Here is a 25,869-nt window from a genome sequence, read left to right as displayed (position 1 = left end):
GTGCCCCCACAAGAACATACAGGGGTCTGACCTGACCAGACGGTGGCACAGTGGATAGTGTCGGCCTGGGATGCTGAGGACCCAGGTTTGAAACCCTGAGGTTGTCGGCTTGAGTGCGGGCTCATCCGGCTTCAGCACAGGGTGGCTGGCTTGAGCAAGGGGTCACTGGCTTGGCTGGAACCCCCCGGTCAAGACACATAGGAGAAGCTATCAATGAACAACTACAGTGCAGCAACTACAAGCTGATGCTTCCCATCTCCCCTTCCTGTCTCTCTCCTCATTCTCTCTTATTCTAACAAAAAAAAAAAAAAAAAAAAAAGGAAAAAAGAAACAGGACTGTCTCATATTGGGGGACGGAGGTGGGACGAGGCACTAACGCCTGGTGGTTCCTGCTTTAGCTGGTCACGTCTGGCTGACCAGGAAGCGGACGTGAGGGAAGCTGGTTTGCACAAGTACAGAAACAATGAACTCTGCCACTTTTATGTAAGTTTAAAATTACTTCAGTGTAGAAACTTACCCTAGATCCCATCTGTCTGGGCCTGGTCTGGGAATCTGCTGTCCCCAGACTCCCGCCTGCCCTCCTCCAGGTATTCCCTCAGCCTCCAACCGGGGGCTGGACGGCCACACTGAGGGCCCACCTATGGCTCCCCTCACCCCAAAGCCACTAAAGCAAACCCAGAGCCGTTTCTCAGGGAGCAACTTGTTTATTTACAACAGCATTGTAGGAGCTGCTCCTCCGTGCTCCACGGCCTCTCCCCACACTGGGTCCAGAGGGCTCAGGACCTTCTGTGAGGCCCAGCACATGGGCGCCCCGAGGGGCCACAGCCAGGGAGTAAGGCGAGGTCGGTGTCCTAGGAGAAAGCCAGACAGCACCCCGCCCCCACTCTGGGGTCTCACCCCACGGCCCACCAAGCTTGCCCAACACCACTCACTGCACAGAACACCACAGGTTCAAGTCCAGGAAGAAACAAGCACAAAGTCAAGGTCATAGTCTCCAATGTTTCTGTTCATAAGAACCAGACTGGACAGCCAGAGCCTCTGGGAAAGGCTGGGAAGGGTGGTCAGCTGTGCACAGAGCAGCCCGGCAGCACCCACTGGGCAGCTCCCAGCAGCTCACGCCGAGGAGTGGCAGACCCAACCCTCCCCATCTGCTTCCCACTCCTCCTATTTTGGCAAAAAAAGAAACCTCAAAGCCAAAAAAAACTCAAAACCAAACCAAACAGCTTAAAAAAAAAAAAGTAAACTTCAGGAACGTGAAGAACAGAAAGTGCAGCCACTTCTAAGCCATCCAGAGGTCACCGGGATGACCTGCTGCTCTGTCCAGGACGCATGGCCACAGCAAGCCCTGCTGAGGGCAGCTCTCTGGTTTCCAAGGTCAAGGGTGTGAACACAAGGCAGAGAGGCTGCTGGGGAGGCACAGCAGCTGAGTGTCAGGAGACGTGACCCTGTGGCTGTCGGTTCCTGGCACAGGCTGGGCTCCGAGGGGTCACTACATACACCCAGGGGCCTCCAGAGGCAACGGTAGAGTGAGGACACAGTCACAGAGTGGGTACGCCTGAACTTGGGACTACACACCTGAAGAGGCTCAGCGAGAGGCCAAGGCCAGGCTGGAGGGGACGAGACCCTTCCTCTGGGACATTCCACAAAAGCTTCAGAGGGAATGCTTGCTGGGGGCCCCTGAGGGCATCCCCCATGCATCTTGGGGCACTGCCTGGGCCTGTGTCTGTCCAGGGGGAGTGGCAGCCCCTGCCCACTGCCAGGAGGGCTCCAGCTGCCGCCTGACGCCCACTGGCTGACACCAGCAGCACACCTGCCACCACACAGTGTCCTCAGGGTAGGGCACAGAAGGGAGTCGCTGATTCTCCAGATGCTTGGCCCAGAGTCACAGAAATTACCCACACGGAAGTCAGAAGTTTGTGCAAACTCACCCACCACCCAGCCTAGGAGGACAGGAGGGTTCCAGGCCGGCAGGGATGATACGCTGAGAGCAGTGAAGGCTGACGCTGCTGCAGGGTCAGCAGAGGCGGCTGGGAGGACACAGCCCGGAGGCAGTGCCCTGCAGCGGCTCCTAGTTCCTCAGGGCAGCCAACCTGCAAGTCACAACAAAGCCGTGGTGAGGGAGGGTGGGGCCTGTGAGCCGCCCACCAGAGAGCCCAAGGCCCCTCGCTGCCCTCAGGCCGCGGCCTGCTGGGACCTCCTTTCCACGCAACCTGCTTCTCAGGCTGAGCTACCGGGAAAGGCTCTGAAAACAGCTGCACGACCCTGTCCTGCTGCACAGGGCGCTGTGGCGGGAGCAACTCGCCTGCTGCCCAGTGAGGACATGGACGAGGGGCAGAGAGCCGCTCAGGGGCCCCGACACAGAGGGCATTTCTCTGAAACAGGAATCTGAGAACAGAGCCACCCGCCCCGCTGGGCCTGGCTGTGCTGTGGGGTGGGGGCGGGTTCTGAGTCGGGCTTCTCCTCGAGGACAGGAGCCGGGGGTCGAAGCCACATCACAAGTTGTCTCCAGTCGGCTGCAGCTCCGTCACAAGCAGCCGCAGAGCATGAGGAGGTCACACACCTGCGGGACAACTGGTCCTCCTGGCTGCGCACGGAGCTCTCGCCCACGGCGGATGCGCCCTCGGGCAGCTGGCTGAGCTGGTCCAGGACCTCCAGGCCGTTCTCCTCTGCGATCTGCACGATGAGACTGTCCACCTGCTCCTGCGGTGTGGTCAGCGTGGTGGCCGAGCTCATGGAGTCCTCCATCACCTGGAGGGGGGGTCAGGTTCTGTGCAGGCAGGCCCAGCATCCCACTGGAGCCTTACAGAGCCATCGGCCCCTGCCAAGGCCCCCCGTCTGACCGCATGTCCTGCTTGCTCCCCCTCCAGCCTCCTCACTGCTCTCCCTGCGGCTCGTGTCCAGCCCTCTCCAGCCTCTGGGGGCCGAGGGAGCGTTTCTGGCCACCCCACCTGTAGACGAGCCGGCACCCCCAGCCCTCCTCTACTTGAGCTCTGTGGGTTACTGGAACCCCCAACAAGGGCCCAAGGTACCCTGGAGGTGGCCCCACAGGGACTCAGCACAGAGAACACTTGCCGACCCCAGGGAGGGGACATTGTGTGGCAGCCACATGAGCCAACCTGCCGATACACAGCCCACTCGCCTGGACACAGCCAACCTACCGAGGTGTGCACATCCAAGTTCTGCACCTGCTGCTCGAACCGGTCCATCACTGCAGACACCTTCTGCAGGTCCATGCTGCTCAGCGCTCGGTCCAGGGCTTTAGTCACCTGTGCCATATTCTTGGTCACCTGGCACAGGAAGCAGTGAGGAGGCGATGGGCTGAAGGAAGGGATGTCCCCACCAGGAGCAGACCCTCGGAACCCTCCCCACCTGGGCCAACAAGACCCAGCCTGGCCATGCCAAGCAGCCCATAGGTAGGCTGGGCCTTTCAGTTCCCATGGGCTCTCTCTCCCCTGGCAGGTCCCCAGGAAAGTGTAAACCAAATGACGCACATAAGGAGACCAGGCCGCGGCACTCAGGAAAGCCCAAGGACACCGTGGATCGCTGGTCTGTGTGTTCTCTTTGGTACACACTTGCTATGGTTAGGGAATTCCCCCCAACAGACCCAAAGGGCTCTGCAATGATGCCCCCCAACCTCGGCCCTTAGAGCCCCAGTCAGCTCCACGGACAAGACCGGCAGACGAAGCAACTCACGTGCATGAGGCGTGGGCCAAGCACTCACCCCTTTCATGGTCACAGCTGTCTGCACCTTGGAGGCCACTGCGTCCACACGGGATGCCATGCGGAGCCAGTTGACGCCTTCATTCTTCTTGCGAATGGCATTCTCCGCGTACACACGGGCACACTCCACATTCTTCTGCTGCAGGGCCTGAAATTTGGGGTGAGGCCAGCTCTGCTCAGGGGCCTTGGGCCTGGCCTTTCCTGGGGTGTGTCTGCTGGTGTGCCCCTTTTACAACCCTCTGCAGGGCTGTGAGCTTCATGAAATCACAGACACCTAAATCCCAAGCCGGCCCAGGAGCCAGGGTGTCCAGTGCAGGGTCACCAGACCGGCCCACAGCGGGGTTAGATGGGAAAGTCCTGGAAACACAGCCACTTCTCCCTGTCCCTCCACTGCCCCCAACGCTTCAGCTTCCTCCTGAGCCTCTCACACCACAACCCACAATAGTCAGAGTGAACAAGGCTGATTCCAAAGGAATCAGAAGTTGAACAGAAGGACTCAGACCTGGAGTGGGCTCTCTGGCCTTTCTGCCCTGGGAACTACCATCTGAGTGAATAGTCACCAAATCCAACACCCCCACCAACAGCTGTGACAGAGACTCCTCCAGCCCTTCCTCCTGACCCTCCCTGCTGGGCACAGGGACTCCCAGAGCCCCCAGAGGGGCTGCCTCCCCTCTGCCCAGGCTCGGCTGCCTGAGACACCACCTGCACAGGAAAGAGAGGGCTCGGAGTGGCGGGGTCATGGAGGGACTGTCAGAAGCCCACTTCCCACACAATTTTGGAGAAACTCAAGTTCAGAACACTGAAAATGACAAAAGGCACGGACATTCAAAGAAAAGGCTCAGATGATGTCTGAACTTTCTGCTCTGGACGTCTGGACATTGGGTAGGCAGACAGAGCCACTGTAGGCTTTGGGGGGGTCCCACCCTATCTGTGTAAGGAAGAGACACCCCCAAAAGAAGACACAGGAGCGAGAACCATGGCAGCGGCCACCTCACCTTCTTCACCTTGGCCTGCTCCGCCTTCGAGTCCTTCTCCGCCTTCTTGGCCAGTTTCTCCAGCTGCTTCGCTGTGAACTGAGCAGAGGCGGAAACCTGGGTCAGACCAGCCAGGCCACCCCAGCCTGCTGGGCAAACAGAGCACAGAGCCTTCTTTCGAAGGTCACCCCCCAATTCCTAATCACCCAGCTCATTCCTCAAGTGCTTCTAAGCCAATGTCTGACACGCCAACTCTCCTTTCTTCAAACTCTGTAAGCCTACACCGTCCAACCCAGCTGTCACATGGGACAACCTAAATCCAATGCTGGGTGCGGCTGGTACCAGGCAGCATGCATCTAAGGGCCACCACTGCACAGGGCAGGTCCCTCCCCCAGCTCTCTGCCCGTATCTGCAGCCCCGAGTCTGCACTGCTCTGAACTGAGGCTACCCACCCACAAGGAGCACTTCAGTGGGCACTCTTGTCCACCCAGGCAGGACACCAGGCTTTCTTTCTCCTCCTCCACACCAAGCTCTGCCCCTTTTACTTTGCAAGTTCAGTGACGGACTGTCCTCCTCGCCCCTGCCCCGTCCACCCACGCCTCACTCCCCGCATGCCTGGCCACCCACAGGTGCTCACAATCTATTCACCTCTGGTCTGGTCCTCCCCAAGAGCCCCAAAAGCCGAAGCGCACACCAGGCCCCATTCCTCCCTCAGAGCCCTAGGTAGCTCCCCCACCTCTAAACAAAGTCCACTCCTTGGCCAGGTGTCCTGGACCCTCCTGCCAGCGGCAGCAAGATGGATGCTGCAGCATGATCTCACACACCCAGCCCCCTCCAGCCTCAACACTGCTCACAGTCCCTTCTTCCTGTGGCCCCGCCCCAGCCCTGGTCAGAGTGGCCCCAAGAGCCCCCAAACAGGCCTCACTTAACCAGGAAGCCAGCAGGGGAGCACACTCCGGTGACCCAATGCCCACAGTCTCCTAACACCGGCCCTACAAGTGGTGCTCCCGTGGCCTGCAACACCACCCACCTGGGAGGACCCACTGCCCCCCAGGCCCTCCCACTGCCCTGGGTTTTGCCCTCACACTTGACACTTGGAACTTCCTGTTACAGAGAAAGGGTCTCATGTCTGTCGACCTCACACTCCTACATTCCTTAAGGAAAAGAATCCAGATGTTCCTGCCCTGGGAATCTGGCCCTGATGACCTACATGGTGCCTTCTACACCAGTGCTGCGGACAAAGTGCCTGATGACCTACATGGTGCCCTCCACACCAGTGCTGCGGACAAAGTGCCTGAGGCCACCATGCCCCTGCCCATCCCGTCCACGGCTAAGCCAGGTGCTGAGCTAGACCAGCAGCGGGCGCACAGCATTCCGGCCCATCATTCCGCCCTAACCAGGATGGTTAACTACGACGCATTTAAGGGAAACACAGCAGAAGATGGCCTGACCTCACTAGAAGTGCTAACACCAACCAGACAGGAGAAACACCCACAACAGCCTCCCATAAAACGTCACAGTTTTAAATGCCTAGTGGAACATCAAGGAAGGAGCCTAACGCCCATTGTGTTTCTTAAAGATAACACTCCGCTCTCATGATGACCCCAGGTGACCCGTCCACTCAGGGTCTTCTTGTCAGCCTCAGACAAGAAAAGAACACGCCATCAAGCAACTCAATAGCCCGTCATCAGTCTGGCTGAGCGCTGTGCAGCAGTCACCAATTCACAATCTGTCCCTCTGAGAGCAATTTACACGTGTCATCGTCCCCATTTGCTAACCAGCAGGATGAGGTTAGGGTGAACAGCCATTCAATACATACCTTCAACTGGAACAGGGTATCTGCAAAGAGAGAAGATGGTTTGAGGACTTTAGAAACGTGACAAGCAGTACTTCCAACAAGCAAACAGTTTCACTGAGACCCTCTAGACACGCGGAGCTGGGACAGAGCACAGGCGTGGACAGCACTGGCGGGGCCTCAGGAAGACGGACCAGCACACAACTCTGCTCCCTTGCTCCCACAGCGCCTTCTGAACCCCCAGCTCCTCACTTGCTCCCACAGGGCCTTCTGAACCCCCAGCTCCTCACTTGCTCCCACAGGGCCTTCTGAACCCCCAGCTCCTCACTTGCTCCCACAGCGCCTTCTGAACCCCCAGCTCCTCACTTGCTCCCACAGCGCCTTCTGAACCCCCAGCTCCTCACTTGCTCCCACAGCGCCTTCTGAACCCCCAGCTCCTCACTTGCTCCCACAGGCCCTTCTGAACCCCCAGTTCCTCACTGGCAACACCAGGATGGCACCAGCTGACTCCAAGGGTGAGTGTACAGGCACAGGAAGTCATGGAGGCAGCATGTGGCCCAGTGAAAACTCAAGGTGGCAGTTTGCAATTAATGCAACTTCACAAAGGTCCCTGGGAATTCTTTTCTAACTGAGTAAGGCTCAGGACTTGACAAGTCTACTTGTGACATACTTTCTCCCCAAAAGTCATCGGATGAAAACAGCAGGGAAGTGACTCTTATGCCACCAAAGCGCAGAGCCATCGCCCCGGACTGTGGTGCCTCACCACGTACACGGTGTGTTGTTAGTGGCTAACCCCCTGAGGACTGAACCGGCTACTCATTCACCAAAACGCAAGAGCCGGGTAGAGCCCAGTACATCTTAAAACTATCTCAACTGAATCAATTTCTCAGTTTGGAGAGTGGTCCCTGAAAGGGTTTACACACTAATTCAGAAGGAGGACATCAAGTCCTGTAAACAGGGGTGCTACGGGCCCCAGCAGAGCCTAGTGGGGGTTTCTCTCAGTGCAGAGAGGTCAAGGCCACATCAGCTGTGACTCTAGAAACCACAGGGCACCTGACTGGGGGTGCGGGGAGGGGAGACAGTGTGCTCACAGCAGGGAAAGCAGGGTTGGTCTGGGCGTGGCCTCCGCCTTCTTAGCTGGGCTTGAGTGGCACGAACAGATTCAGGGAGCATCACTTGGTTATCTCACCCCGAAGAGAGTGATATGAGCAAAACAAAACTCCTCTGAACTGCGGAGCAAACACCAACACGTGTGTGTGTGTGTAGGGGGGCTATTCATCATCTCAGGCCACGTGTGCAGAACTCCCTTCACGACAAGAACACGGTGGCGTGGCTTTTTACTTGTCACAAAGTGAATTGCAACACCTCCCTCTCGCGCCGGCCCTTAAGCATCCTCTGGCGTTCCGAGCCGCGCGGGCTGCCCCTCGGCTGTGTCCCCGCAGATGGGAGGGCAGGCGCCACCCCAGAGGGCGGTCGTGGGCCGGCCTGGCGGCGAGGAGCTGCTGGCCTGGGCTCCCCTGTTTCTCTTGGCGGGGTTCTGGGGCACCTGCTGCAACTGTTTCCTTTTCCGGTGCCCTCTGACCTGACATCCCCGGGCCCCGAACGCCGAGGGCCCTCTCCGGTACCGGAGTTGGGGGTGAGGGCAGCCGCACGCTGAGGATTGGGGGTCGGGGGACCGGGGGTGGGGACCGGAGACCGGGAGCCTGGGGCGGGGTCGGGGTTGAGGCCTGGGGCGCCCGCCTGAGCCCCCGCCCGCGCCCCGAAGGGCGGCGGCTCTTACCGTCCATGGCCAGTCCCGCAGCGGCAGCCCTCGCAGGGGAGGAGGGACGGGAATCTCCAGGGGGCGTCGAACGGCCGACCAGCTCTGCCGGTGGGAACTTCCGGGTAGAGCCCTACTTCCGGCGGCCGGCTCCTCTCGCGAGAGGACGGCGATAGGTCTCGCGAGCCTAGGCGTTGCCGTGGCGACCGACCGCGCGGCCGCCGCCGAGCGGCGGCTTCTGTGAGTCACTTGCGCTGCGTGCCCACTAAGGTGCAGGTGCCCGGGTTGTGCCGGCGGGGCGGCGGGCTCACCTATGGGACTTGGCAGAAGCAAACACAAACCCGGGCAAGGTAAAGGGTCGCCGGCCCGCCGTCTCTCTGGAGCGGCCGGCTCTCACGAGGGCTCGGGTTGCTGGGCGCCCCGCCCCTCCTGATGACCGTGCCTCGGGGAAACTTTTCTTCCATGGAAATGTCCAGTTTAGGGAAAATGCAGTGAGCCAAGCCTTTCAAGCCACCTGTTTCATTCTGAACCAAAGCAGCCAATTGAAGAGAAATGAATCCATTGCTCTAGATTCACTAAATCATAGGTCGAATTCATTATCCCTATATTCCAGGTGAGGAGCAAAAGAAGGGGTACACCTATTCTGAGAAGCCTCTAGACACTAAGCCTGCAGAGGGCTTCTCTCGGAAGAAAGGGACAGCCAAGCAGCAGTGGCCATCACCTGAAGAGGATGAAGGTAGGACCCACCCAGAAAGGGACAGAGCCCGAGGTCGCAGCTTCAAAGAATTTTGAGCGTGTTGTCAACTGGAGCCTAAGTGAGCGACCCCGACAGCAGGGGGCCCGCCCTAAGGGTGGAAAGGCTTAGGAGCTTTATATCCGAGGGGAAGATGCAGAACTCTAGATGGGAAATACAAGTTCAGTGAAGTTCAGGGAAGCTGCCAAGTGATACCTGCATAGCAGATAGTCGGTAGGGACCCAGTGCACAGACACAGCACGCTGCTGTTGTCCCGGAGGGTGGACGCACTCTCGTGTTTTAATACTCAAGACCAGAACAGACGCTTGGAAGGAAGGCTGTCCCAGGCTGGACACAGTCTGTGTGAGAATGAGACGGATCGTGGAGGCAGCAGAACCTCAGTGGGACAAAGGGTGCAACAGTTTGGCTAATTTATTCACTTTGTCACAGCCCGGTGTGGCCAGACCTTCCCATGGGCGGGGTGGGGGTGGGGATGAGGCCACAGAAGCTGCCAGAGATAAAGTCTTCTGTCAATTCTACCATGTGGGATGTGGAAATGGGACTGTTAATTAAAACAAAGGACATGTGATGGGGTTTGTGCCCTGGTAAAATCTGTCTCTAGAATAAAGGCTATTAGGGGCAGTGAGGAGACCTGTCACAGGCCCGTTGCTGCTATTAGGTAGGAGCTAATGAGGCAGTGGCAGGGAGAATTACAACGGGCCCAGGAGGTAGAACCGGCGGAACCTGACATATGATGAGATGTAGGGAAATCAGAGCCAGTAGGGTGGGTGGCAGTGACCGTGAGATTGAGTAGTTGCTGGGTCAGGAGGAGTCTTGTCTGGAGGGTAGAGACGGACTCAGGCAGGTTCAGATAGAGGCATCTGTGAGGACCAGAAGGGCAGGAAGCAGTTTGAAATGAGCGTGTTGGGTGGGCTTGGGAGCGAGGCCTGGACTTCAGATCGTGGTTTAGGAACACTCGTTTGTGGGTGGAAGACCGCAGGAGGGGCCAGCGTCCTAGGGAGGAGGTTTGGAGGATGCTACCAGTCTGTCAGGAGGCTTTGGCTGCAGGTCACAGAAAAGCCAACCAGACGTGGCTTCACTGCTTATGGGTATGATGTCTCCCAATTAAAAGAAACTCAAAGGCAGGGGCACTCAGGATCCATGTCACCCTCAGGGTCCATGGTCCCAGATTGGTGGACAGCTCCAGGTGTCCCATGCAGACAGGACTGCATCTAGTGTGTTAGCAGGGAGAACCTTTCCCCAGCAGGCCTCACCTGCCTCCCATCTCCAGAATGGGCTCATCTGCTGATTCCAGTGCTGGGCCTTTGCCTGCAAGGGAAGGTGTGGGCAGGGGACTGCCTGTCGGAAAGGCACCAACAGGGTCTGTCATACTGACATGTCAGAGGGTCGAGGAGAGGATGGCTGCAGAGAGGGAAATGTCAGAGAGCAAGAATGAGGATGGAGTTTTGAGAAAGAGGGTGAAGAATGTGGTTTCTCCATGAAATGGAGCAGCACGGGACAAGCTGTTGACATATGCAGTGTGAGAGGATCGCCAAAACCTGACCCTGGAACCACAGGTAAAGGCCACGTACACTGTGACTCCATTTATGTGAACTGCCCAGAAAAGGCAGACGTGTGGAGAGGGAAGCCCAGGCCAAGGGTGGGAATGGGGGCTGGCTGCAGACAGGGACAAGGTCTTCGACTGGACCGACGGCTGCCCACCCCGGGAAGTTTGCTAAAAATCACTGAACTGAGTGCTTTAAACAGGTGGATCTTATGGTATGTAAATTATACCGCAAAATAAGCTGTTCAGAAAGAAAACTAGCGAACAGCGTTAAATGCTGCCCAGAGATTGAGTAACGCCAGACAAGACTCCATGGAAGGAGGCGAGGAGCTGGTCTTGGCAGCCCGGCAGAAAGCAGCGTCCAGGAATCAGAGGTGAAGGCAGTCCACCAAGAAGAACGTTGAAACCAGGGCGCAAGCATCTACTTTTCCATCTGTATTTTATGTTTTTACGTTTATTTTGAGAGTATGTTTATTAAAGCTGGGGACAGTGAAAAAGGAAGGTTTAGGAGAGAAGAAGAAGCAACAGGAGAAAGACTCGATGGGGCTGCTTTGACTCTCTAGAAAGTTATAGCAAAGAAATGAGCCCAGGTGGGGCTGCTTTAGCTCCTTAGGAAGTCAGAGAATAGGAGTCCTTGAAGACAGGTTCAGGGGGTTACCCTTGGACAAGCTGCCACTGCCCACTGCTCCCCTGGTTGCAAGTCTGTGGGGACCCTGAGAGTCGAGGAGATGCACACCTGGGGGGGAGGAAGAGTGGGAAGGGAAAGGTGCAGGCGTGCTCCGTGAGGCAACATCTGTATTTTAAAGCCAAGGAATTTTCCTGCTAGATTTGGAAAAGTTTAGAGCTCTTGGAAGTCTAAGTTTTTCTTAATTAACCTAATACCATAACAGCTTCAGGGAAATGGAGAGTTCCAACAAGTCAAGAATTCTGTGTATCATCCAAGTATTAAAAGTCAGCTTTACTACTACGGAACAGAAAGCAAACTGGCTGCTAGACTGGGCCTGGGGTGCTGGCTGACCGGAACCGGGCCGCAGGACGTGGTAGGGTAATGGGACGCCCTGCATCCTGTTTGGGTGGTTACACTGTGTATACAACTGTGAAAACTCACCCAAGAGCACTTAAGAACTGTGCGTTTTGTCTTGTGTGGATTACCCCTCAAAAAAGAGCGTGGAATATAGGCGAGTTCTCGTCTCTGAGAGCTGCACCCAGATTCTTTAAGTCTAAATGGATGTGATAGGTGGACACAGTGTCTGAGGTTTGTGGCAAAGTGAAGATGTCCATGTGTGGCTGCTGGTGTTTCCCAGAAACAGCCCAAGTTCTCCCACCTCCTGTTCCATGGTGTCTCCTTGATGCTCCTCCCACCTGGAGGTGGTCTCGTCCCCACCCTCCAAATTGCTGTAGGCTAGACATTCTTTTGTAACCAATAGAAAGTGGCAGAAGTGACTTCTGAGTGGGCCTGGGGCTTGGAGCTTTGAGCTGCCCCCTGGTGGAGGTGCTGCGATCAGCCGTCCTGGTCTCTGAGCCTTCCAGCCGGGGACCGCCACAAGTCTTGCAGAAGCCAGCATCAGTTACAGCCCTGTGAATGGCCACCCTGCCTGTCCTGCATGCCCAACCAGCCTAGCTTAACCTTCAGAAACTGTAGCTCCGGGCAACATCTGATGCAGTCACCTGAGAAACCACAGGTGATAACCCCAGTTGCACCAGTCCTGAATCCTGACCTGTAAAGCTCTGAGGAAATACATTCAGTGGTGGTTCTAAGTGGCTGTGGTTTGGGGTGAGGTGCCAGGCACCTGCCCTGACCAGAACAGAGTGGTGGTGCTGGGTAGAGGTGAAGTTTGACCACGAGTCTGTAACATGAGACATGTTATACTATTCTTGCTACTTCTGTATATGCTTAAAACTGCTTTACAAAACCGACAAATATATACTTCATGGATACCAACACATTTGCAATCACCAATTCTAAAATGCTGGAAATTTATTATAGGTCTCAAAAAGTTAAACAAAATAGGATGATAAAAGTACTAAATGAAAATGGGTATATGTTTTTGTAAGTCTTGAGTAAGGAATGCCTTTTGACTGACAAACCCTAAAAACCACAGGAAAAGCCTGACCTGTGGTGGCACAGTGGATAAAGCGTCGACCTGGAATGCTGAGGTCGCCGGTTCAAAACCCTGGGATTACCTGGTCAAGGCACATATGGGAGTTGATGCTTCCTGCTCCTCCCCTCTTCTCTCTCTCTCTCTCTCTCTCCTCCTTCTCTCCTCTCTAAAATGAATAAATAAAGTCTTTTAAAAATTTAAATAAATAAATAAATAAAACCACAGGGAAAGACTGATGAAATCCGACCGTCTGCTACAAAAAGCAACAAAGGGAAGAAAGCAAGCCAGGGACTGTCTTGCTGGCATACAAACCAGTGGGGCAAGTTCCTAAACACAGAAAAACCTCTTACCAAAAACAAAGGTCATGGTAGAAAATGTGGAAAGACTATGGTATGCATTCACAGGAAAATAAATACCACTGTCCACAGACAAGCAAAGCATGCTCAACCTCTGGTCACAGGGGCAGAGCCTTGGGGCAGTTGATGGTGACCAGTGGAGGTGGGAGTCAGCACTTTTGTTTTCACTGTGACACAGAAAAAGACTTAGACAACTAACGAGAATCTGGAGGGTGCAGAGATACATCCTGTTCTGGCCTCTTAGTGAGAATATAAACTGACAGAATCTTTATGGACAGTAATTGGACAATATTTACCAAGATTTCCCTGCTAGTAGCTTACCCAATCGATAAGCCCTCATAAGTATGCAAATACACAAATGCAAGGGTGTGTGTTGTGACACTTTGAAAAAGACAAAGTGAGAAATAACATCAGTTACGTCAATTAAGTGCATCAAAGGGGCCGCGCCCATGTGTGCCAAGGCTCCGTTTGTGTGTGTGTGAGGACACTCATGCAGACACCTGTGTGTACGAGCACCTGTGTGTGCAGACACCTGTGGGCGGACATGCGTGTGAGGACACTTGGTGTAGCCAAACCACGTGGTCAGCTGCAAAACTCAGTCTCCCACAGTGTGGTCCTGAACACCTCCAGCTGTGTGCAGACACACAGGAAATGTCTGCAAGGAGAATCATTCCATACGCAATTGTTAACCAGTGTGTGTTATTTTAAATTAATATGTAGGCCCTGGCTGGTTGGCTCAGTGGTAAAGCGTCAGCCTGGCGTGCAGAAGTCCGGGGTTCGACTTCCGGCCAGGGCACACAGGAGAAGCGCCCATCTGCTTCTCCACCCCTCCCCCTCTCCTTCCTCTCTGTCTCTCTCTTCCCCTTCCACAGCGAGGCTCCATTGGAGCAAAGATAGCCCGGGCGCTGGAGATGGCTCCTTGGCCTCTGCCCCAGGCGCTAGAGTGGCTCTGGGCGCAACAGAGCGACGCCCCCTGGTGGGCACAGCGTCGCCCCCTGGTGGGCGTGCCGGGTGGATCCCGGTTGGGCGCATGCGGGAGTCTGTCTGACTGTCTCTCCCCATTTCCAGCTTCAGAAAAATACAAAAAATAATAATAAAATTAAATTAATATGTAAAAAGCTTGTATAAATCAATGTAAATAATACACTCCCCAATTTAAATTAAATGCAGAATATGATAAAAGTGTTGGCTTAATAATAAAAAGGAAGAAGACTCTCAGAGCCCAATGCAGGGCCTGGTCATTCGGCAGTGGTTGAAACAAATGAGGTTGTGGACACAGCCCTGAAGCTCAAGGCATCTCCCTCTGCCACGAGCTGTGGGCAGGTGACTTCAACTCTCTGTGCCTCATTTCCTTCTTCTGTAAAACACAAGTCATAAGAAGACCCACTGCATAAGCCATGGGTCATTACTGTCATAACTCCAGGGCTCAGAACGGTCACTATTTGTCCTGTGTGCCTGGGTCCATGAGGTGTTAAGGGGGACAAAGCACACGCCGCAAAGCCATTTTGTTAAAAGTATGCGATGATGTGAGTATTCTATTTAGTGCACATATGTACAAGAAGAAAGACCTCTCTGTAGCCTTCAGCAGACGTCTGAAGGGATGTCCCTTAAACTGTAACCTCCAGGATTTGTTAACATTTGACAAACTCAGCATTTCACAAGTGCCATGCACCCCCTATAACCTTAACAAATTTAGGAAATTGCAGCCAACATCAGAAATGTACAGCATTCTGACTGATAAAAGTTGTCTGTAGAGAGAGCTTTTTGAATAAATCTTTTTATTTTATATTTTTTATTTTATTTTTTTACAGAGACAGGGAGTGAGTCAGAGAGAGGGATAGACAGGGACAGACAGACAGGAATGGAGAGAGATGAGAAGCATCAATCATTAGTTTTCCATTGCGCATTGCAACACCTTAGTTGTTCATTAATTGCTTTCTCATATGTGCCTTGATCGTGGGCCTTCAGCAGACCGAGTAACCCCTTGCTGGAGCCAGCAACATTGGGTTCAAGCCGGTGAGCTTTGCTCAAACCAGATGAGCCCGCACTCAAGCTGGCGACCTCGGGGTCTCGAACCTGGGTCCTTTGCATCCCAGTCCGACACTCTATCCACTGCGCCACCACCTGGTCAGGCTGTAGAGAGAGCTTTTTACCAGATCTAGAATCCTTTGGAAATTGCACCTGAACCTTCACCTCTGGGCACACCTGCATTTTTGAGATCTATTCCCTGAGCCTTTGGCAGCTTAGTGTCTCCACGGTGGATGGCAGAAGTCTCATTTTTTGTCCTGGAACGAGGCTGTCTAGTTAAAGCTTTGGGATGTTCATGTCCAGTTCTGAACATGAGGTTCTGAACTGCTTCGATCTCGCCTGTTTCTTTTTCCTGGGCCACGACCCCAATCCCTGTGCTTTGGCTCTGACACAGATGTTGTCTGCTTTTCCACAGACTTACTAAACACCTGGAATTTCCTTCCTTGTAGAGAAACCCGAGGCAAAGGTAAAGTCCAGTAAGAGGAAAACTACCATCCCGCAGATCATCATCACTAGAGCCTCAAACGAGAGACTAGTCGACGACAGCTCCATCGAAAGCGAAGAGCAGAGAACCATTCAGGAGAAGACAGAATGGGGCCCCTACTCCCGACACCGGAACCCCAGTACAGTAGACGCCTATGTTCGACAAAGCCCAGATTAAACGACCGCCCCAAGTAGCCATCCTTCCCCAGCGTGCTGAGTCTCGGCTGCGGTGGCAGAAGGGTGTGTCTTCAGGAGACCAGGTTTCCCCCGACCACCACTATGGTCTCAGCTTCCCCAGAGCTGCTGGCAGCTTGGCCGAGGGCAGGAGTGGCTCTTAAATGAGCGTAAGGGAATAAATCATATCCCCCTGTTGGAACTGCCTGGCTGTACCGAGTGACGGAATCTCTCGCTTCCTTCAGTTCAAGTCCTTCCCAATCTAAAGGAGCATGCAGTGAGTCCCGGGGCAGCTGTGACTGAGCTGTCCCCATGCTTGAAAACAAGATGGGGCTCTGAGCAATGAACTGGACGGTGTCATGTTCTCTGGAGGGCCTAAAGGCTCCCATTCTGACTGCAGTCTGATCCCAGGTATTAAGACTCCAAAAGGAGAGTGTGGAATTTGAGGGGTCAGCCATGCACTTAGAACTTTGGAAGTGGCCTTGTTACAGCTGCCCTGGGAAGAGGCATGTTGAGCTGACACTTCCTGGCCTTTCTGCTGTGAATGAGGGCTCCCTATGGTGAGGGGACCCCTCAGCTGACCCACCCTTGGCAGCAGTGCTCAGGTCAGCCTGGAGAGAATGCCCTACCCGGGCTGGTCTTACCTTTACTCTGGCAACAGTGTTAGCTTCCTTAATTCCTAGAATGGTCAGCAGGCTTTACACGCAGTTTCTATTTCTCTATGGGGATTATGGTCTTTTAGTATTAAATAATACATTTGACTTCCAATCAATTAGTTTTGGTATAACCTGAGAAATAATAAATCTCATATTGACATTGTTCTTTTTTTATTTTTATTGATTTTTAAAGACAGAGAAGGGAGAAACATCTGTTTATTGTTCCGCTCATTTATGCATTCATTGGTTGATTTGTTTTCTCTAGCGGGGGTGGGGGGCAGGGAGGGAGAGAGATGAGAAGCATCAGCTCTTTAGTTGCAGCTCTTCCATTGATTGCTTTCTCATATGCGCCTTGACCCAGGGGCTTCAGCCAAGCCATCGACCCCGCACTCAAGCCAGCAACCTCAGGGTCTCGAACCTGTGACCTCAGCAGCATCCCAGATCAACGCTCCATCCACTACACCACCACCAGTTCAGGCCATTGGCTGATTCTTGTATGTGCCCTGACCGGGGATTGAACCTGCAACCTTGGAGTATCAGGAGGTTGCTCTGACCAACTGAGCTACCCAGCTCATTACTTACTAACACATTATTAGTATCACTATATATATTTATTCAATATATTTATGCATTCTGACTGCCACAACTATATATATATTGAGCTCTTACAAATCGGGATCTGACCCCATAGGGTCAGCATGCTTACCCTTCTCCATAAAGTTTCTAGTAGCCATTACATTTCTATTATTGGACCTAGAAATTGCCCTCCTACCTGTGCCCTAAGCATCTCAAATAATCTAGACTGTATGTACCACGGTACGAATTGTAATCTCATTCTTAGTTTATGAGTGAATTCAAAAAGGCTAGAATGAACTGAAAGCTGCCAGAATTGGGATTGGTGGCTGGGTGGAAAAGGTGAAAGGATTGAGAAGTACAGATTGGGTACCTCTCTGGGACGAACTCATGAAAACAAGGATAACAAGCAGAAGCTAAAACAGAAGGAAGTTGCATGGCCTTTGGCTGTGACTTGATGGGATATTGGAAAGCTCAGGATGATGCCTTCTGGGCAATACCAAACAAAACATCAGCAGCTGTGGGACAGGTGTCCTCACTGGAGATTCCAAAGCTGAGCTCGAATATGTCCCCAACCACAACACAATGGACCGCCTGACCAGGTGGTGGCGCAGTAGATTCTGTTTTTAAAAAGTACAAATTGGCAGAGAATGGCACAGGATGTAGGCACAGAACAGAATACAGTGAATAATAATATTGTGGTAACCATGGAGGGTGCCAGGTGGGTACTGAATATAACTGAGGATCACTTCGTAAGTTACACAAATGTCTAACCACCGTGCTGTGCACCTGAGACTAACATAACGTTGAAAACATTTTTTATAAAGTCTAGAATGAGCTAGTAGTGTAAATGGAAACGTACATGATTTGGACGCATTAACCTGATGACCGGCGCGCCCACTGGCCGGTCCTCGCAGGTACGGCTCTCCAGCCGCCCACTCCACCCTGCGCTCCGCGCGCAGCGGGACTGCGAGCCACAGTCGGGCAGGGCGAGCCCTCGGGGCGCTCAGTGCGCACGTGCCAAGAGGCCTGGCTCGGCCGCCACCGCCGCGCGCGGCGCCCCGTCCTTCCCCGCAGGCCCGGCCCACGCCGTCCGTCCCGCCGCCTACCGCCCCCCCCAAGCTCCGAAGCCCCTCGCGGCCCGCCCTTTTCCAGTCGCCGTCACTCAGCGGCCCAGCTTGGGCAGGTGCTGTCTTCGGTTCCCTTGGTAACCGTTGTCAACGAGGGAACGCCCGGAAGTTGGCAACGCGCCGGCGCCGAGAAACCCCGTCTGCGCTTGCGCGCCCGGGACGCTGGTGCCGCGCTCGCCATGGCGGAGCCGGAGTCGGAGACGGAGCAGATCCGTCTGAAGTGTATCCGTAAGGAAGGCTTCTTCACGGTGCCTCCAGAACACAGGGTGCGATCTGGGGGTCGCTCGGGGTCGATCCGCCCTGGCCGGCGTCAGGGCGGGGCCGGAGCGCTCTGGGCCCTCTGTCGTGCTACAGCGCCGAGGTTTCCGGCACGGGCGGGAACGACAGTCCCAGAGTTCCGCGCGGCAGGCGCGGAAGCCGGCGGCCTCCTCGGGAAGAGCAGGCTCCAGGCTTCAACGTGGTGGTCCCTTAGTTTTGCTCCTGGGCCGGGCCTTGTATAGGAGGAGCAGAGTCGACTCGTGGGAAGCCTTGGAGGCGTGGTCACCTGCTGGGCTTTGAATGGATCGGGCCGCGTCCATGTGGGCTCTGTTCTGTGCGGCAAAGGGACAGCACCGTGTTACTGTCCCTTTGCCGCAGGGACCATTGCTGGACGCCTTGTAGAGATGAGGACGGTGAAGTCCAGGGGAGTCGAGTGACTTTACCAAGGCCGACAGCTCCTGCAGGTGCAGGTCTGAACCCTGGCGGCCGGGTTGTGTGTTTTCAGTCCTTGCTGGAGCTCTGAAAGGCCAGGTCACGCATCCAGTAAGGGTCGGTAACAGACTGCCGCTGAGGGAGCGCCAGGGGCCACCCCTGCGCCCCCGGTGCTGGCGCGTGCCTGGCTCGGGGCACCCTGCTCTCAGAGGGGAGCTAGGGCACACCCAGACGAGGACAGCGCCAAGTGGACAGTAGTAGGTGCTTCGAGACAACACTAGCGGCATTTCAGAGGGAAAGGGTGGTGTCCACCTGGGGCCAGGACGTACTTGTGGAAGGGGTGGCGGGGAGGTGAGGCGAGGATTGGGACACGCAGAAATGAGCAGTGGCAGGAGAAGAGAAAGTGAGAAGGGAATGAGGTGGGAAACGGAGGTTGAGGTGAGTTCATGGAAGGGCTTCTTCAGTTTTGGCCACTTGGTTCCTCAGGTGCTAGAAAGGCAGCTAGCTGGGGCGTAAGGGTTGGATAAGAGAACAAAGGCCAGAGAGGGGCTGTGAGCATTCAAACCTCGCTGATGTGCTCAGACACAGGAGAGGTGCTCACTCAGTCTACCCACGAGGGTGCCATGTTATGAAAGTGTGTTAGATTACAAGCTCTGCTAGGAGGTAGAGAGACACCCCCCCCCCCCTCAAGTACAGGACTTCATTTTTTCCATCACCTTCCCGAGAGAGGCAGCTATTTTCCACAAGGTGGGCCAAGCTTTCAGGCTGTCTCTTGGTGGCCAGAATTTAGTCATATGATTATACCTGCTACAAGGGAGGCAGGTGAACAGGGCCACCATATTGGTGGCTGCATGCCACTGGAGAGTGTTTTGTGACTCAAAGGGAGAAACAATGTTTGCATGTAAGGGACAGTTATTCACTACCACAAACATTTCCACTCTGGTAGAGACTTCATGAAGATCTTGAAGCTTTGCCATTCGCAGACCATATTTTAGACCAGTGCTGCTCAGTAGACTTGCTGTGATGTTGGGACTGTTCTGTTTTCTGAATCGTCCACTGGCCACCACGAGCCACATGGGACCGTTGAACACTTCACACCTGGCTAGTGCAGCTGAAGAAGTGAACTTTTTAATTTTAACCATAGTTAGGTGGGGGTTGCTTTTTTAGACAAAGTATGCCTGGACCATGGGATTGAAAAGTGGTTAGGCCGTCTTTGGTATTACATTCAAAGTGTCTGGGCCAGTATCATCATCCCACTTTTCTCATCGGAAAAGCCCAAGAGTGTGGTGTGTGGTTACCTTTCTCTTTGGTGAGTGAGACATTAGTGGTGCAAATTAAGTGTGAAATATCCATCTTCAGTTGTTCCATTAGCTGCCAAATCCTCGCACTGCCAGCACCTCTCTCTTTCAGCTGGGACGGTGCCGGAGTGTGAAGGAGTTTGAGAAGCTTAACCGCATCGGGGAAGGCACCTACGGCATCGTGTGTGAGTGGCCCAGATGGGCGTCCAGGGGCTCAGGAAATCCTGCAGTAGCTGTGTTAGGGCTGGAAGGAGCCAGGACAAAGGCCTGTACAAGTGATTACCTGTCTGGAATAACCACAAGCATCAGATTACTAACATGTAACCATTAGTGGCCCTAACTGTTACAGCAGTTTTGGAAGTGCAAAACTTCCAAAAGCAGGCAGAGCTGCGGTTTGCAGCAGCTGCAACATGGGTGTGCATCCCGCTTCTAAGTGTTTGGAATTTTCACAAATCAGCACAATGCTGGGGAGCCTTTCTGTCCAAAATAAAGCTTTTTTTTTTTTTTTCTATGTAAAGTACCTGCTAGAGCAGTGACCTGCATACGGACTGTAAGAGGGAAACACAGGAAGCTTGTTACAGCTAGATGCCCTGAACCCAGCCTAGAGTGGCTGTCTAGTGGGGCTGTGGGTGTTGGCTTACACAGAGTGAAGACCAAGTGTCATTAGGCATCTGGTTGTCTAGAAGAGAAAGGGAACCCTGAGATGTTGGGAAGAGGCCCCCGTGTGGCACAAGGGCGTGTGATCAGGGAGCAGGTTGTAGTCTATCACAGATGAGGTTCTATCCTAGATCGGGCCCGGGACAGCCAGACAGATGAGATTGTCGCCCTGAAGAAAGTGCGGATGGACAAGGAGAAGGATGGTGAGCAGGGCAGAAATGCTGGGCCACTTCCAGCTCAAAGTGGGAGGGGCAGAAAGGTACAGGTTGAAACCCCCCTAGGACTGGACCCTTGGTACTGAGAGTGTGTGGCGGCCCTTCTGGGAGCATCTGCTTGGTGTCTGAAGAGGGCTGATGTCTGGGGGCGCTAGCTTGTCACCGCCACCCCCACTCCCTAGACCAGGCGTCCCCAAACTATGGCCCGCGGGCCACAATGCGGCCCCCTGAGGCCATTTATCCAGCCCCCATTGCACTTCTGGAAGGGGCACCTCTTTCATTGGTGGTCAGTGAGAGGACCACTGTATTTGGCAGCCCTCCAGTGGTCTGAGAGACAGTGAACTGGCCCCCTGTGTAAAAAGTTTGGAGACCCCTGCCCTAGACTGTAGTCCCCCTTCTCTGTCTCCCTCATCTTTCTCATTTCTCACACCCCATAGGGCCTTCCCCACTCAAGACCTAGGAGGCAGCCCAGTATGCTCCATGCACCCCTGCTCGCCTCCTCCTGCACCTCCCTGGCTGCTTGTGTCGCAGGGCTGTGCCATCTGCACTGTGGACCCTATACACAGTGTCAGTGCAAGGAGCTGCTGCCTTTCATTTGACAAAGGAAAGGTTCAAGGTGCTTGTTGGGACGGCCTCGATTCTCCCTGAGCTAGTAGCGGGCAGAGCCTGACACTAGTAGAGTGGGGGTCACTGAGGGCTACCATGGGCCTGGTGGGGGCCTGTTGAAATGGTTGAGTGCAGGGGTCCAGTCATCAGGGGTGGACTTGCTAAGGCACGTTTGTTTGCAGGGGTCCCTGTCAGCAGCCTTCGTGAGATCACATTGCTTCTCCGCCTTCGCCATCCAAATATAGTGGAACTGAAGGAGGTGGTTGTGGGGAACCACCTGGAGAGGTGAGCCGCCTGCTGGCCCTCCACACTGGGCATGCTGGGCCCACTGCCCGGCCCCACGGGAGGAGGTGTGAGGTGGCACGTGTCTCCTGTTTTCCTTCTAGCATCTTCCTGGTGATGGGTTACTGTGAGCAAGACCTGGCCAGCCTTCTGGAGAATATGCCAACGCCCTTCTCTGAGGCTCAGGTGTGAGGTTGGGGCCCTGGGGGGGCCTTCACAGGTCCTTGTTCAGCACATTTGTTCCAAATAGGCTCTCCCTGACCGTCCTGGCCCTCTGCACAGGTCAAGTGTATTGTGCTGCAGGTGCTTCGTGGCCTCCAGTACCTACATCAGAACTTCATCATCCACAGGTGGGCAGCTCCGGAGGACCAAGGAGGCTGGGTCTCCGGAAGCTGGGTCTGGGTGGGGGCAGGGCCTCAGGTTGCTGAGATGGCATTAGCCTGGAGGAGGGCAGGTCTGGTTCTGGACATGGGGAAGGCGACCTCCAGTGCTGACCCCTGGCTTCCAGTGCACCGTTGTCCAGGGTCCAGGAGAGGAGCAGGAGCAGACCCAGCCTCGGTCAGTGGATTTTCTCCAGATCCTCTTGGGGAAGGGTCTGGGACCGAACATGACCTGCCTTCCCCTCAGGAGTCAAGGCTCTGAGAAGTCCTGCAGTGGCGAGCCTGCCTGGAGTCTTGTGACCCACACCAGGGGATTCTGAGACGTGTGTGTGAAAGGGGACCTAGTGAGCCCAGAGCAGGACTGCAGACAGCAGCTCCATGTGCCTTGGGGAGTTTGTGCTGCCCTGGGTGGGGAGCTCGGGCAAGCCTAGAGGTTAGAGCGGCCTGAGACACGGCTCTGCTGCCTCCTCGTAAGGGTACCAGGAACTCTGTGCCGGTGCCTGGTGTCGCCTTCCCTCCTTGATAATTTTTTTTTTTTACAATTTTAAAGTTTTTTTATTGATATTAGATGAAGGGAAAGAGAGAGGAAAACAAGAACATGGATGTGTTCCTGTATGTGCTTTGACCGGGGATTGAACCCATAACCTTTGCATGTGGAGACAACACTTAACCAACTGAGCTATCCAGCCAGGGCACACATCCCCATTTGTAAAAAGTTCAAACGAGATGTTTGGGAGAACGTTCTGAGCTCACTGTAATGGTGACAAGACTGCCCCGGGAGCTCACTTTCTGGACATTCCCTTTATGTCCCAGGGACCTGAAGGTTTCCAACCTGCTCATGACCGATAAGGGCTGCGTGAAGACAGGTGGGTGTCTCTGAGTGGGTCACCTGCCGGGGGTGGGGGTCAGATCTGACCTCAGAAGCACCCTGCAGGCTCAGAGCTGGCCCCTCACTGGGTGACACGCCTTCCTTCCCGTTTCTATGCCTGTCACAGCGGACTTCGGCCTGGCCCGGGCCTATGGCATCCCAGTGCAGCCAATGACGCCCAAGGTGGTCACTCTGTGGTGAGTCCCTTGGGACCTGGCGTGCCTGCTGCAGGGAAACGGGGTGTCACTGCAGGCCTCTGAGGTGCACATGCTCAGGGAAGCTGGGTCTAGCAGCTCCCTGGCAGCAGGACCAGCCTGGCTCTGAGCCATCTCGGAAAGGGAGGTCGTGCCCTGCCTGAAGGGTGGGGTGGTCCAGCTGGCTTTCTGTGATTGCTCACTGCATTTTCAGGGGGCAGGACAGGCTTGTGGTTAAGGGGTGAACACTGGAGTCATCCTCCTGCTGTGTCCTTCAGCCCCATCTATACAGCGGGCAGACGGTAGACCCCGCCGAGGACCCGTGTTGCAGTGAAGCAGCTGTTACCACAGTGCTGCTTGCGTGGGCAGAGCATCGCAGGAAGGGTGGTCTAGGTGGCATCTGCAATCCTGCCATCCAGGACATCTCGGGCTCGCAGGAAGGGCTGGTGGCTGGTGGGTGGGCTGCACATTTCCACTGTGCCCTGTAGGGGCCCAGGAACTGCCGGATGTAAGGGGGTGCTTTCTTCACAGGTACCGAGCCCCCGAACTCCTGCTGGGAACCACCACGCAGACCACAAGCATTGACATGTGGTGAGAAGAGGGGTGGGGAGATTGTGTGGGAGCTGGCAGGGACCGAAGTGGGGCTGGCATCTTTGCTCCCTGCTCCTAGGGAGGTGGGCCTCCACCGGGGACCCCCAAAGGAAGTGTGAGAACATTGTTTCAGCACTCACTGGCCCCTAGCACTGAGGTCAACAGAAGGCAAGCCCTGCCCTCGGGGTCCCCAGAGAGGCCTGCTGGGACCCAGTGGTGTGGCCACTACACTGATCTCTGGAGCTCCACCCCGTTCTCTGACCCTGGCACATGGGAGACTAGGGCAGAGTTCGCCCTCAGCAGGTCACGTGGGAGTGGTGGGACAGGAGTGTGAGTGAAGTCCTGCTCTGCTGTGCTCTGCTCTGCTCTGCTCTGCAGGGCCATGGGCTGCGTCCTGGCCGAGCTGCTGGCCCACAAACCCCTTCTCCCCGGCACTTCTGAGATCCACCAGGTGGACTTGATCGTACAGCTGCTGGGGACGCCCAGTGAGAACATCTGGCCGGTGAGTACCCAGCCTCCGCCGTGACCCTCCCCAGCTCCACCAGGTCTGCCCCGTGCTCCAGCCCCTGCTTCCTGCAGGGTTTCTCCAAGCTGCCGCTGGTCAGCCAGTACAGCCTGAGGAAGCAGCCGTACAACAACCTGAAGCACAAGTTCCCGTGGCTCTCGGAGGCCGGCCTGCGTCTGCTGAACCTGCTGTTCATGTACGACCCGAAGAAAAGGTGTGCTGCCCGTGGGCAGGGGCGGGCACACCCTCAGCCTGAGCCCCTGAGGGTTCCTGAGAACACAGCTCCTGCTGCCAGGTGGCCCCTCCCAGACGTGAACATGGCAGCCAGGTGCCCAGTTCTTACGGTCTCTGCCCACTCAGTTCACAGAGCCCATTCTGAGGTTCCAGTTGGTTTCTGGACCTAGACCCCTCCTTCCACCCACCTTTCTGTTGTTGGGAAGTGGGAGCCAGGGCTGCTGAGTCCGAGTGGGAAGGGATGAGCCTCTGAGGCCCAGGCTCGTGTTGACGGCAGGCTGTCCTTTGCAGGGCAACAGCCGGGGACTGCCTGGAGAGCTCCTATTTCAAAGAGAAGCCCCTGCGTGAGTCCCCAAGACCCCTCAGACCCTATTTGCAGAGCCCTTGGCTAGTGGCCTTCTGTCCCGGGTGGAGATGTTGGGACAGCCTCACTGAGCCCCTCAAGGACCCCACCTCCTGCAGAGGGGTGTGGTGGGCTCCCAGCCCAGACCTGTCCGAGTGGAGTGTTGGCCCTGCATAGGCAGCAGCTAGGTGCTGGCCACACACACTATCTGTAGGTCACAGCAGGGGAGCAGAGGGAGGTGCAGGGTGGCCCCAGGGGCTCGTCCTGAGTGCAGAGTGTGGCTCAGATGCCCACCCAGTGCTGACTCCCTCTCCCCGCAGCCTGTGAGCCAGAGCTCATGCCCACCTTCCCCCACCACCGCAACAAGCGGGCTGCCCCAGCCACGTCCGAGAGCCAGAGCAAGCGCTGCAGGCCCTGACCACGGAGGCGCCTGCAGGCCAGGCAGGCCAGTCCTGAGGTCCACCTCAACCCTCGGCCGGACTCACTGAGCACACCCGTTCCTGCTGCCTCCACTCGCACCTGCCCCAGAACAGATGGCTGTGGACGTGGGGATGGTGCAGGGTGGGTGCATCCTGAGGCTGGCCCCGCCTGGGCTGCGGTGGCACCATCTGGTGGCCTTACTGGGTCCTGCCCATTGCCACACCTTTGGCTCCTAGAACTCAGAAAGCGCCCACTGGACCCATCTTAGTGGTGTTTGCTGGCTTGAGACATGCAGGTCTCTCAAGGGTGCTGTGTCTTCTCTTGATCACCGAGGTCTCCCTGCCTCGTGGGCAGGGGCGGGCACACCCTCAGCCTGAGCCCTTGAGGAGGGTTCCTAAGAACACAGCTCCTGCTGCCCCTGGGGTGGGGTAGACTGGGGTCCAGGCCATGACCACCCTGAGACCACTGGAGCAAGAACCCTGGGCCGGGGGCATGATTGGTGCTGTAGAACTCAGAGATAAAAGCTCTCCTGACGTGCT

The 25,869-nt window shown here is 55.4% G+C and overlaps 3 protein-coding genes across 7 annotated transcripts; 2 read left to right on the top strand and 1 right to left on the bottom strand.

The window, feature by feature from the left end:
- Window positions 1-684: 684 nt before the first annotated feature.
- CHMP1A (charged multivesicular body protein 1A) lies at window positions 685-8,399 on the bottom strand. Its single transcript, XM_066349176.1, has 7 exons — window positions 8,270-8,399; window positions 6,514-6,533; window positions 4,716-4,793; window positions 3,722-3,868; window positions 3,159-3,287; window positions 2,561-2,748; window positions 685-2,090 (listed from the first exon to the last, which is right to left on the bottom strand). The coding sequence occupies exons 1-7, from the start codon at window positions 8,274-8,276 to the stop codon at window positions 2,069-2,071; spliced, it is 591 nt and encodes a 196-aa protein (XP_066205273.1). The 5' UTR covers window positions 8,277-8,399; the 3' UTR covers window positions 685-2,068.
- Window positions 8,400-8,470: 71 nt separating this feature from the next.
- On the top strand, window positions 8,471-16,507 carry SPATA33 (spermatogenesis associated 33). Its single transcript, XM_066349759.1, has 3 exons — window positions 8,471-8,598; window positions 8,862-8,984; window positions 15,481-16,507. Exons 1-3 carry the CDS (start codon window positions 8,562-8,564, stop codon window positions 15,690-15,692), a joined length of 372 nt encoding a protein of 123 aa, XP_066205856.1. The 5' UTR covers window positions 8,471-8,561; the 3' UTR covers window positions 15,693-16,507.
- A 1,667-nt stretch (window positions 16,508-18,174) lies between these two features.
- On the top strand, window positions 18,175-25,867 carry CDK10 (cyclin dependent kinase 10). Of its 5 annotated transcripts, none has more exons than XM_066348905.1 (13): window positions 18,175-18,275; window positions 20,148-20,220; window positions 20,824-20,895; window positions 21,696-21,798; window positions 21,900-21,981; window positions 22,078-22,145; window positions 22,989-23,041; window positions 23,171-23,240; window positions 23,769-23,828; window positions 24,207-24,330; window positions 24,408-24,547; window positions 24,859-24,911; window positions 25,231-25,867. In XM_066348905.1, exons 3-13 carry the CDS (start codon window positions 20,877-20,879, stop codon window positions 25,326-25,328), a joined length of 870 nt encoding a protein of 289 aa, XP_066205002.1. In that variant the 5' UTR covers window positions 18,175-18,275; window positions 20,148-20,220; window positions 20,824-20,876; the 3' UTR covers window positions 25,329-25,867. The 5 variants fall into 5 exon arrangements, with proteins under 5 accessions (XP_066205002.1, XP_066205001.1, XP_066205000.1 ...); XM_066348904.1 differs by having other exon boundaries at window positions 18,175-18,313; window positions 20,097-20,220; XM_066348903.1 differs by having other exon boundaries at window positions 18,181-18,313.
- Window positions 25,868-25,869: the final 2 nt, after the last annotated feature.

This window comes from Saccopteryx leptura, chromosome 9 (assembly GCF_036850995.1).
Source record: "Saccopteryx leptura isolate mSacLep1 chromosome 9, mSacLep1_pri_phased_curated, whole genome shotgun sequence".
Lineage (NCBI taxonomy): Eukaryota > Metazoa > Chordata > Mammalia > Chiroptera > Emballonuridae > Saccopteryx > Saccopteryx leptura.
The sequence above is the reverse complement of the archived record's forward strand: the minus strand, read 5'-3'. Positions and strand labels throughout refer to the sequence as shown.

Bases quoted from the DNA above. Each gene is read 5' to 3' on its own strand.
- CDK10 (XM_066348903.1), top strand. From the start codon at position 18,227: ATGGCGGAGCCGGAGTCGGAGACGGAGCAGATCCGTCTGAAGTGTATC. The intron at 20,221-20,823 runs GTGAGTGGCCCA...GTTCTATCCTAG, and splicing joins AGGCACCTACGGCATCGTGT to ATCGGGCCCGGGACAGCCAG. The intron at 21,982-22,077 runs GTGTGAGGTTGG...CCCTCTGCACAG, and splicing joins CGCCCTTCTCTGAGGCTCAG to GTCAAGTGTATTGTGCTGCA.
- CHMP1A (XM_066349176.1), bottom strand. The intron at 4,794-6,513 runs GTATGTATTGAA...GCCTCTGCTCAG, and splicing joins ATACCCTGTTCCAGTTGAAG to TTCACAGCGAAGCAGCTGGA. The intron at 3,869-4,715 runs GTGAGGTGGCCG...CCCAAATTTCAG, and splicing joins AGCAGGCCAAGGTGAAGAAG to GCCCTGCAGCAGAAGAATGT.
- SPATA33 (XM_066349759.1), top strand. From the start codon at position 8,562: ATGGGACTTGGCAGAAGCAAACACAAACCCGGGCAAG. The intron at 8,599-8,861 runs GTAAAGGGTCGC...CCTATATTCCAG, and splicing joins CAAACACAAACCCGGGCAAG to GTGAGGAGCAAAAGAAGGGG. The intron at 8,985-15,480 runs GTAGGACCCACC...CCTTCCTTGTAG, and splicing joins ATCACCTGAAGAGGATGAAG to AGAAACCCGAGGCAAAGGTA.